Source organism: Gordionus sp. m RMFG-2023, chromosome 3 (assembly GCF_954871325.1).
Source record: "Gordionus sp. m RMFG-2023 chromosome 3, tfGorSpeb1-WG-v2, whole genome shotgun sequence".
Classification (NCBI taxonomy): domain Eukaryota; kingdom Metazoa; phylum Nematomorpha; class Gordioida; order Chordodea; family Parachordodidae; genus Gordionus; species Gordionus sp. m RMFG-2023.
This window is the reverse complement of record NC_088777.1, coordinates 4,606,373-4,619,249: the sequence shown is the minus strand read 5'-3', so window position 1 is coordinate 4,619,249 and position 12,877 is coordinate 4,606,373. Positions and strand designations below refer to the sequence as shown.

Genomic DNA, 12,877 nt, shown 5'->3' with positions numbered 1-12,877 from the left:
TTTAAAAATATAATAAATAAGAAAATTAATTTTGAATATTGTAGTATAATTGATATAATGAAAATATTATGTATCATATTGTATTTTACATTGGTGAATAATTGTTTTCACTGATAGCAGTTTCTTGAGTTAAAATGGTAATATCATCTTGAATAGCTTTATAATTGATATAGTAATATTACTGATATCATATTGTATTTTACATTGAATTGATGAATAATTGTTTTCAGATAGCAGCTTCTTGAGTAAGAGTGGTAATATCATCTTGCATAGCTTTATAATTGATATAATAAAAAAAATATTATACAAATTTTGTAATAAATTAAAATGATTTGTAAAATTTTATAAAGATAAATTAAAAGAATATTTAAGGTTTTACTTTGGCATCCTACAGTTGCATGGTTAACTGAAGTTATAGGCTCATCTGTTAGTATAGATATTGGAAAAAAAATAATAAATAAATACGTACCAATGACATGACGTAGCGATGACATGATCGGAAAATTATAATATAGATTATTAAATTTGTATTACATAATCATGACCAATAAAATAAATATATTTTAATACAAATGCCAAATTTAGTATACTTAATATCGTAATCGATATTGTATTTATTAATATAGCAAATAATTTTTACGAAAATAAGAAATACATGGGTTATTTTACTGGGGTATTTTTCCCATAGTACCAATTTGAACTTTAGCATTTTATCTTGTTTAAGCATTTTTTTATGGAGAGTATATGAGTAATATTTAAATAATGAATTAGGTCCTATTTTAGCTTATTAATTTATTATATTTTTATAATATTTTTTTATAAAATACTAATTTTTCTATACATTATAAATATGAGTAAATCCATTATAACCAAACAAAACCTATATTATTAGGTCTTAAGTAAAATCTATATACAAAAAAAATTCTGGGGGTTGTTTATCCTGTGGGTTTTTTTGTAGTGGGAGTTTTTTCCGGGTTTATTTTCGGGGGTTATTTCTGGCAGGAGTTTTTTTTCCGGGATTCGTATAAAATATATATCTTACAAAATTATTTAGAATCGTAAACAGTTTTAAAAAAATTCATTAAAAAAACATATTAAAATAACCTAACCAAAAATGTCCTTAATATTTCAATGAGCTTTTGTCCAAATGCTAAATTACCTGTAGTAGATTATTGACAAGGTCACGATGAGTCTATCAAGCGATTGAGTATATTGCTCCCATGACAGACCCTAGCATTATTAACCAACATATGAAAATTTTAGTTTGAGTATTGAAATAGGCTTGATTTATTTGCTTTACTACGTTTTTCTTATATAGTTTTTATTAGGCTTTTTCCAACTCTAATGAATACTTTAACATTTTAGACAATAAAATTATATCTTCTAGTTAGTATGATATTCAAAGCTTTGGACGGAAGGGCAACAAATAGTTTGAAATTATTATATATATGATATTTGATGATTGAGATGTTTAACATTAATAATAGATATTCGATGATTTGCATAGCACCGACGACCAGTTGATATCAAGAAATACTGAAATAATATTATAAATATTTTGAATACAAATAACTTAGAATCTTACAAAAGTGAAATAGATATTGGGTTATACTTATTTCATGTATAACAGAGGAGGAAGATAAACTAGTTTTATTGGCTTATTTTGGTCTGAAGAGATTAGGTGAGTTGGAAAGATATATATTCCCAAATAAATTAATAGAATTGAAGTATAAGGATTATTTAGACGCGGCAAATAAGCTATTTAAGAAGAACAATGCAATGTTCTATTATCGAATAAAGTTTATTATATCCAGACAAGGGCAAATGAACAAATAATGCAATTTTCTAGTCGACTTAAAGAGATAATATGGTTAAAAAATTACCTTCCAATGAGCAAAATCTACAAGCTTACATAATATTATTTCGGCTATAATAGGGCCGTTTTTATAAATCGATTCGAATCGGGCCTTTAACAATACAGTCGTAAAGTGACATATTATTTATTAGGATAGACACTGTCACTTAAACATATGGCTATAATTTATATTTAAAAAATCATCATTTATAGAAAGCCACAGTGGCCTAGTCATTAAATGCGGGAGCGTTAATATGATAATTGTTCTAACCAAGAACCATGTTTTTTTGAAACCAACTAGACTAGATGGTAGTGTTGTTAAAAAGTCAGATTTGGGTCCATTTTAAAAACGGCCCGATCAAGATTTTAGCTAAAATAACATTATGTAAGCATCGAGATTTGACAAATAGATGCCCAAGCATTTCTGCCACAGCTTTGAGCTAAATCTTTAAGTTCGAAATGTTATCTTGGTTATAATCGTAATCGGGCCGTTTTTGAAAATCGACCCGAATAGGGATTTTTTTATCAACGATAATGGTTCTGATCTAAGGCGATGATATATAAAATATCGGAAAGAACGCGTTATTCCATCTCTTAAACATGATATATAGAAAATTAATTTTTTTTACATTTTAAAAATAATTCCCCCTTTTTTACCAATTTAAATTGTTGTTTAAAAAATTGATATATATATTCACTTAGAGGTAATTAACAATGACCTGGCCCAAAGTATCTATGAAAAAACGTCATCGTACCTTTCGAAAAAGTATTGATATTTATTAATCAAATTTTATTTAATAAACACATTTTTCCTTCAACTTTAATAACAAGTTGTGATTTCAATTATTCTAAATCCAATTTTTCTTCAAAGATTTATTAAAAATAAAAAGGGAAATACGAATTTCAAATTTATTAAAAAAATTAAGATGTATAGATTGACTATCACATTCAAATCACATTATCATATGGTTGTTTGCAGAGTTAGGCATGTCCTCCGAAAAAAATATATAGATACAGATTCTTTGTTAAAAAATGAATCTTAGATACAGATACTAGTATCTTTTTTAAATATCAAAAAGATACAAGATAAAAGATACTTGTATCTTTTGTCTAATTAGATTATCCTAAATACAATATATTTTTAAATTATAATTATCAATTAATAGTTTATAAATTACAGTTTTTATTATTTATTTGTGAAGAACATAACATACGCATATAATATGAATGAATATTTAATAAAATATTTAATGATGAGTTAATTATAAAAATCAGGCATTTTAATATTAGTAATAAATAGCTTATTCTTAGAATAGAGAGGGAGGGGAGACTAGTATTTTTAATGGGAGTTGAAATATTAATTTGCAAAAGAGTATTTAAAATAGATTCATAATTTTATAAGATAATCAAATTTTTCAAATAATTTATCATTAAATTGCCTTTTGGCCTATTTAACATTGTGCCAAAACTAAATTATCTTTCAATTGGAGCTGAATTATATTTATAAATATTTCCTTAATGGAAGGATAATTTAAGCATTATTAATGTATTTCGATTTATTTAATATAATTTAAAACCTCCAGTCCTATTTGTATTATTGAACTCAGAAAAATTTGTTTCACTAAGAGAAATATAATCATCATTTTCTTTATTAAATGTTAAATCTAAAGGTGTTATAGTTTGAACTTGTATATACTCTGGTTCTACATTTAGGGCTTCTTTTATTAATATATTTTAAAAGTATTTGCTTTTATCATCTGACTCAATCCATTAAAATATGTGTGATCAGTGGCGTAGCTAGGAATTTTCCTTAGAGGGGGTCCATACATATAAAAGCCTGGGGGCTGCCCCCCAGACTCCGTTTAACGGGCCTTCGGCCCTTTAGCCCGGCCTTCGGCCGGGTTTCTTTTACAAATCATAACCATATCTTCGATAATATATAATAAATATTTTTTTTAAATGCATCATTATTATAATTTAGTCGATTATTCTCAATACTTTATAATAATACTATTTAGAATAATTTCAATAGTAATATAATATCCTTCCACAAACATCAAAACCAGAAAAATATAAATATAGATATTAATGGTATTTATTTGATATAAAGTCACTTTTAAGTTTTTTGAACGTATAATCTAAAAAAATATTTTTGCTCTGGGAGGGGTCCAAACCCGAAAACCACCCTCGTAGCTCTGCCACTCTATGTGATATCTATGTCAAAAAAGCCTCATATATTCAAATCTATATGTCATTGATTCAAATCATAGGAAAATATTATCTTAAAATTATTGCCCATGTCACCTTAGGCAGCTTTTAATAAAGGTAGCAATATTAACTTAAATATTTAAGATGACCTATCCTTTTAACCACACATAAATAATATACTTTAATATGTTCAACAAAATTTGTGTTTAACTATTTATCATTTTTTTGTTTATACAGGTTTTACATCTAGTCTTTAAGTTGTCTTTTTTAACTTTTATTTTTAAAAAATTTCCATATAGAATTTTAAGATTTGGATTTGATTCGTGGGAACTAATATCCAGTGGCCCCTACACTTTCTGAGCGAATAAAGCAGAATACCCCACTGAAAAGTACCCCCCCCCCCTCGAAAAAATTATAATTATTTTATGACACCCATAAATTTTAAAAATAATTTTTATAGCATCAATTTTTAATATATAATATAAATAAAATGCAAAAAATATATACTTTATAAATATTATTTTTAAATTAATAATTTAGATAAATTAGGGGAAGAGAAAGCCAAAGAATTTATAATTTTATCAATATTTAATTGTTTAAATAAATTTTTTTCCATTGATAATATGGTTAAATTATTGAGAAATGAATCTTTCATGGTACTACGAAGTCTTGTTTTAATTAATTTAATTTTACTCATGACTCTTTCGGCAGTGCATGAGGTTATAGGATGGTTAATAAATATTTATATAAAATTGCTAAATTAGGGAAAGCAGAAAAATTTAAAAGTAGACGATATGGTAAAATAAATGAATAGTTTTCCCAATCTGAATCGTAAGTCCCTGAACTATCATCATCATCAGAAGAAGCTAAATAATGTATTGGTAAAAATATTTTAATTAAACAAATTTTCACTCAGAATCTGACAAATCTTTAGATTCTTGAATCTCTACGTCATGAATAATAATTACATTCCCCATTTTAGCCATCTTATAAATATTTCTAAACTTCAACATTTCTTCGAAAATTTGACTTGATTAAATTGTAAAATTCACAGATATCCTCGATATCTTCTTTAATAATTGATTTTTCTGCCATTCCCTTTGGCGTAAAAAAATGATGTTTGATGTAAAAATTTCATCGAATCATCATCAAATCTTTCATTAAACTACATAATAATTAAATTGAGTGCAGCATAAAACACTATTTTAAAGCTAAAAAAATTTCTATATTTAATGATAAAGTATATATACCTCTCCTTTTTGGATTGTAATGTTTGAAGTCTAGAACTTTCAAAATCAAAAGGTAGATTTCTCTCCTTCATAAATCTTGTGCCTTTGAAAAAACATCCAAAAATTCAGTGTTATTATCTATTAGATTAAAAAATAATTAAAACAATATTTTATATTATACTTCTCAAATTAATCACGCAATCTTTTGCCAATTGAATTTGATTTATTTATTGCAAACCCTATATCCTTCAAAATGGTTTGCAATTTTGTACAAGTCAAACTTGTTATCAACAATATTTTATCCAAAACACAAAGGGATAAGATAAAATCAAATTTTTCTATGCTAAAAACTATAGCACTAGCCATAGTGGAAGTGGCAGGATCTTCAGAATCCTTTAAATTTGTTAAAGCTGCCCTCAAGGCATCATAAAGTAGAAAAAAATTTACAATAGCTTTATATGACGATAGCCAGCTTCTAAATAAAAAAACATTTTAAATCTAAATAAATAAAGTGCTATTACCCGAGTGGTATTCTTGATGCGTAGAAATCGTTGCGATTTTTCCAGATAATTACACTGACATTCTTTGAGTACCTCATATCTTTCTACACCATTAAAATAAATATAAATCTCGTCTAGTATTCCTAGAATATTTCGAAATTCTTTTTATTGGCATAATTGAACAATGATTAAATTTAATCGATGACAATAACACCAAATAACTGCAGCCTTTGTCTCCTCTGCTCTAATCAAGGCCGGCACACCATTTATTCTTCCACTCATGTTTGAGGCGCCATCATAACTTTGCCCAACTTGAAATTCAAGGGGTAAATTCATCGAGCCAAGTTTGGATATTATATTAGGCTTATATCGAGATTTGCGGTATTTACCGTACAATATATGTCAATCAGTCTTTCAACAGGCTTCGGCGTCTCACTATTTTCAACATATCTTACTATCAAAGCTATTGCTTCTGATTCAGAAACATCATATGTGTCATCAACTATGTAGGAAAACCACCTGTTCAATAGAATCTGGGGGGGGGGGGTGCTTATTATTACATTTATAAACCAGAAATCACTTGATCATGATGGATGTAACAAAACAGTAAAAGAATTAAATAATAAAAAAAAAATTAAAAAAGTACCCCCACTCAAATTTACTGAAGCATTTGCTTCGGACCCCCTTCCCGTTGTAGGGGCCACTGCTTATATCCATAATTTAAATTTTACTACCATGAGTGCTAATCATTCTACAAATAAAAAAAATGTTACTTAAAATTGGAATGATATTCATCGAGTTACATTTATATAAAATATAATCTTTATTTTATTTTGGTGTTTTTATATTTTTTATCTATCTACCTTAATATGAGTTGTAAATTTTTCAGCTACTTTTGGTTGTCATTAAATAAGGAAATTAATACAAGATTCTCGAAGAAAATAAGATATATACTGTTATATGTAAAATTTTAAACATGAATATTAAAAAGAATCTGTATTTGTATCTTTTGTCAAGTAAATGAAAATGAAAAAGATACAAGATTCTTTTCAGAATAAAGGATTTTAGATACAGATACTAGTATCTTATTAAAAATGTCAAAAAAACACTGAGTAGAAGATACAAAAGAATCTTCTATCTTGTATCTTAGATACAAGTATTGGCGGTACAGCCCAACTCTGGTTGTTTGTACATTTATTTCTTTTTTTATAAATCATTCGTTATCATTGTTCGTTATACTATTATATTTCCAGCGGTAACGTTTAGTCCACACCATGTTAAATTTTTTATTCATATTTTAAATGACTGCTATAGTATTTAAAAGTAGCGAGATGCTAAAAAAAACTGAAACGATGTATAATAATCATTATTAATTTATGTGACAATTTATTTTAATAGAGCTCCTAACGAAGCTGCCAATAAATATACTATTCATGGGGATAATATTCTTATACAATGTGATCTTATACCATTTAAACAAAGCTCAGGAAATGATAAGGTTTTGAATTTTTATTTGCTTAAATATATGAATATCATGTGTTTATAAGGAATTTATAAATTGTTAATGTTGTAAAGATGCTTATTTTGTATTTGAATAAATTGTATATAATTATAAAATTTGCCTAGTATATGTTACAAATCTCATTTTGCATAAAATTATATAAGGTGATAGTAGAGAATTTAGCCAATTATCAATGGGAAACAAAATGGCTCAATGGAGATTTAGTTGATTGCCAAAGAAAATTAAAATTCGTAGCTTATCCCCTTAAAAGTACCTTCTATTTTTTGAAATGACACATCAGTTAAGTTTAAAAGTTATTTATTACATGTTAATTCTTTTTATGGTTATTTTATATAATTTTACTATTTTAAATAGAAAATGATAATTATTCATAAGTACACTTTAGTGCAAAATTTACATAAATTTTTTAAACACTAGATGGTACAGCTATTAATCCAATAGCCATTTTCTATTTATTATTTTTTAATTATTGTTGTATATACAGAGAAATTTAAGTGTTATATAGCTGCATATAAATTGTAAACACTTTCAGAATTTATCAAATATTAAGACATATATATGTTAAAAAAGGTAATGATAACTCTTGTGGTATTAGGATTATGCAAAATCAAACCAAAATTAAACCCCTGTTGAAGAGTTCTTGTGATTTTATATGTGATGTATCCTTTTCACAACATGTATATGTGACTTCAGACTCACAGATTTGTAAATTAGCTTACATAGATGCCAAATCTAACACATTTGTTTACGATATATGCATGATTAAAAACACTCTTTCTGATTCATCTGATGAGTACTCTTACAAGTATATAATATAAATTAACATAAGTTCAATGATAATATTGTATGGCTTCTTAATATAATAAAATACATTTTGTCACTTAACTAATGTTGTTTAAAATCTTGATTTTTAGCTTATTTTAAATGACTATATTGAGATTTTTATAATAATCCATAATTATGAATATTCACTTTGGATCCTATCTATTTAAAAAATACGAATTAATATTTCTATTATATTGGAGTTAGGTAAAAATCAAAAATTGGGAATCTAGCTTATATATATATATATCATAGAAATTTTTAAAAGCATTATTGAAGATAATATTCGATGCTAGGGAAGTAAACAATTGTATTAAATTGATTTATTAAAAAATCTTGGGGAAATATCTTAAAGATTACAAATTCGGGAATCTTAAATAATATTTTCCTCATTTGTAATGATTTTTTTTAAAAACTCAATAAATATAGGATGAATCTACTTCTGTAGAATCTATCTTAATTATTGTTAATATTTATTTAAAAATATTCTAGGAGATATAAATGAGATTCCCAATTTTTGTCTTAGCAATTTAGAATGGGGACCATATTTTATAATCCTACTCAATGAATTTAAAAAAAAAATAATCAAGTTGCATTCCTTTATATCATATGATTCCCTCTGGTCAGACATTCCATGAGGGTGATTTGAGCCATCAAGAAAACAGGCTTCCTTTAAGAGTTATCTGGAAAGATTTATCAGCTCAATCACAAATCCGACAAATCCTCCTCATTATACTTGCCAAAGAGGTTTACTTTTTTTGTGTGTGGATGAGTTTTTTTTACATAATAATTTTGTATTTTTTTTAATCAATTCTTTCATTTTAGTTACTTATTATTGATTTCACAATGACAGAAGACTTGGAAAAAGGTGATGCCAAAATATTTCAATTTATTACTTATGCAGACATTGCTCTTCCTGGGAGCACAAATGATCTAATAAAAATTATTCACAAGCTGACAGCCTATGGGGCTGATAATACTGCCAATCATAATGATATCCCTTATATGATAGGTGCCGATATTAATTCTGATGGTTCTTCTTTGGCAGTTTTTTATCAAGATGGCCATGTCAAATTTTACAAGGTTTCAAATTATACTAAGACTATATATAATATATAAATTGATGTTAGTTTTAAGGAAATGTAATGTTATATACAAAACAATTTGACAATTTATATTATATTTCCCAAACCAGGAACTTCTACACCCCCCCATCCCCCCTCCCCATAAGTCAATGACAATATTACCCTCATCAAAAATTTTAGCCCCACACCAACACCAAATCAAAACTTATAAAAATAAAAATAGAATTTAAAAACTATCTCACTCTAATTTCATTCAAATTAAGATGAGTTATGCCTAACTTTCTACCCCCTCTCCAACTTCAATGACCATCTTATGTCTTACCCACCCTCCCTTCCCCTTAGTAGAAGTCTTCTCTGGAAGTAAATGTAACTATGATGTATAGTCATAATTTTGATATTCAGAAATTTGTATTTAATTAAATTTTTGGAATTTTTTAGTCATCTCTTGATGGCAAAGAACCATTGCAACAGCTATTTGAGTTCAAGCCTCATAACCTGCCAGTGACTGGTTTACTTTACTTGGACCATGCTGCAGAAACTAATCCATTAACCTCCGAATATGACAAAAACCTTGCATTTAATATGCTCACTCTAGCTAGTCACAACTCAGAAATCAAGGTTTATATTTATAATATATCTTGAATTTTGTCACCCGGCTACATAAAATATTTTGTAAAAAATTATAGGGCTCATTTGCCAACCATTATAAAACAGCTTTGATTTTTTTTAGTGTTATATAGAGTCATGATTACCTTATACTATAATTAAAGGCATAAAGAATATCCTTCCATACATTAGCATTTTAAATATAATGGACATTTTTACTCAACTTAAAATTTGACTACATCGTAACTCTATATTTTCCAGAGATTTGCAGAGGTACCATTTGCACGGCCTGGCCTGGCCCGGGTTTAAAAATAAAAAAAATTTTAGGCCCGGCTCGATTTTTTAAAATTATATTCGACCTGGTATATACAAAAAAATCATCTATTTGCCTTTTATCATATATTTTGGCGAGTATTATAATTTAATAAGCAAGCATATTAGCTAATGTTGTTAAACAGCTCGTTTTGAGCCAATTTTTAAAAACGGCTAACTCAATATTTTCGCCAGAAAAATATTGATTAAGCCTCGAAATTTCTATACTATATGTCTATAGACCTTTGCTCCTTCTATGAGTAAAATTTTCAGGCTTGCATAATATTTTTCTGGATAAAAACTGAGTTAGCCGTTTTTTAAAATCGGCTCAAAACGAGCCGTTTAACAACAACTACTACATATTTTATTTTTTTATATTCTAAACAGTTATTTAGTATATTACAAATTGATACTATAAAATTTGTGTAAATAATATTTTGAGAATATACTATATTAATTGTATTTATAAAAAAAATAAAACTGATATTTTAACTAATAAAAAATATAACATATATTATATAATAATGTATTTAATCCTTTGCCTATTTATTCCATGGCTGGAAAACTATAATTATATTATGTAATAGATACTATGAGTGTTAGCTAGTATTAACTTTCACCAAGCATTATATTAATCATAACTATATATAATCATTATAACCATATCCAATTGACGAATATAATAATTCATGTTGTATAAATTTTAAAAAAAAAATATGGCCCGGCCCGGGTATTTAAAAAAAAAATTTTCAGACCCGGCCCTTTTAGAAATTTAAAATACGGCCCGGCCCTGGTACTCGGGCCGGTCTTAGGGCCGGATCTGCAAGTCTCTTGATATTTTCCAACCCCTAATTTTCTCCTTATTGCCTAAATAAATATTTCAATTTTTAAAAAAAAATCAAAAACTTGTAAATTTTACAGCATCCAAATTAGTAATAATAATTAATAGCACACTATTTAAAACCAGAGATACCTATATGGTTATGAAAGTTATTGGTAACTGTAGAAGCTTGATGAAGCTCACCAAAAACCGGTATAGGGTCTAATGATGGATCGTGAAACATCAATCTAGAGATCATTTGAACTATAGACTTTAACTTTGGAAATAGGAATTGGCATTTCCACTGATCAGATTTATGAGATCCTAAAAAATTGCTACCAATTGTCATAAAAAGGTCTTGCAATTTTTTTTTATGGGACGATGATAATCCCCAGCATAGTACTTAAAACGGATGTGAAAACTAAACTAGCTTCTGGTTGAAGTTATATATTTCAATTTTAAGTATTCTTGTTTTCCGTTAACCAATACATTCAGCCATTTATCTTAGAGTTTTATTCAGTTTACTTAAAAATAATCATAAAAAAATGTTTTATCATATATTTCAAAAATAAATGTAACGGTTACCACCAGAGCTCTTTGTTACATTTAAAAAAATGGTAGAATTTAGGGCTGTGCCGATATTAATTATCGGATCGGTACCGATATTTAGCCTTTTCCAAAAATATCGGATCGGGTTGATAGCTTTAAAAAACCCATCCTTATTTTTTTTTGTTGTTATTTTATGTATATTTATTTAACATTAATAATATTTTCTTAATAAATTTTTTTTTTTTTAAACTATGCAAATGCACAACACCCCTTAAATTTTATTTATTTTTAAAAAAATAGATTTATAGTATTTTAAAAGTTTATTTTATAATATTATAAATCTTTTTAATATAATAACGCCAATTTTATTATTTTATACTTTAAATTAAATAAAAAAAATTTTAAAATATGGTATCTGAATTATGGAAATATTTTACAAAAGGCAAAGATAATTTTGCAAAATGCGTTATCCGCCGAATTCTAATTTCACGGGGAGGAATAACGAAAAATTTATTTAATACTACCAATATCCCGTAAGCCTTTTTTTAATTATTGTAGAAATAAAAAAATATTAGATTAAATGCATAATTGGATTTTTTGCGCGAAAAAAATATTGATTTCTTAATTACATTTGGTTCAAAGGGGGGTGGGGGGGTGAAGATCAATAAATATCGGATCGGTATCGGATCGGTGAAAAATATGTGACTCGGCACTTACTTAACCTATAACGCTATTTGTAACATTTTAGCCCAACCATGTCTCAGGTAATATAAGTGATTGGGAGCTATAAATTTGTTTTACCTTAATTAATAGATATATAATAACACAATTTGATTTTGTTATTTTATTTTTTTTAATATTTTATTTTTTTTGTACATAAATCTAGAATTAAGAAATAAAAATTTTTGAAAACTTTAATTAAAATTAATATTTTTTTATATATATATAAAGTGCCCGATTTGCATTAGTATAAAAATCAATACCAATATTTAATTAAATAAGGGCAGAGAGATATATAAATTACATTATAGAAATATTTCATTAAATTTAAACAATATATGAATTGAATAGATTTCCATTAATAATTATTTTTTTTCGGAAATTTATATAAAATAAATTTAAATTTCACAAGTTTATTACAATTTATATGCAAAATATAAATTAAATGAGATGTATTGAAAATGTTTTTAATTAAAATATAAAAACCAATATTAATTTACCAGCAAAAAAAACAAGAGAGAATACACTAATAATAAACAATTTCGTGGTTATAATTCAATTATAATTTCCAATAAAAATATTAGAAATTATAAAATCATTTTTAAAAAAAAAAAATTTCTAACTCCGATCCCCTAATTGCTTTGAGCGC

The 12,877-nt window shown here is 26.4% G+C and overlaps 1 protein-coding gene across 1 annotated transcript in view; it reads left to right on the top strand.

The window, feature by feature from the left end:
* Nucleotides 1-7,108: 7,108 nt before the first annotated feature.
* The window catches only part of LOC135927578 (enhancer of mRNA-decapping protein 4-like), a 28,442-nt gene continuing 22,673 nt past the window's right edge, over nucleotides 7,109-12,877 (top strand). The window contains exons 1-7 of the mRNA XM_065463653.1: nucleotides 7,109-7,146; nucleotides 7,191-7,290; nucleotides 7,458-7,563; nucleotides 7,885-8,119; nucleotides 8,727-8,883; nucleotides 8,962-9,219; nucleotides 9,660-9,839. Of these exons, the coding sequence (XP_065319725.1) occupies nucleotides 7,124-7,146; nucleotides 7,191-7,290; nucleotides 7,458-7,563; nucleotides 7,885-8,119; nucleotides 8,727-8,883; nucleotides 8,962-9,219; nucleotides 9,660-9,839 (1,059 nt within the window). The 5' untranslated portion in view covers nucleotides 7,109-7,123. The remainder of the gene's footprint in view (nucleotides 7,147-7,190; nucleotides 7,291-7,457; nucleotides 7,564-7,884; nucleotides 8,120-8,726; nucleotides 8,884-8,961; nucleotides 9,220-9,659; nucleotides 9,840-12,877) is intronic.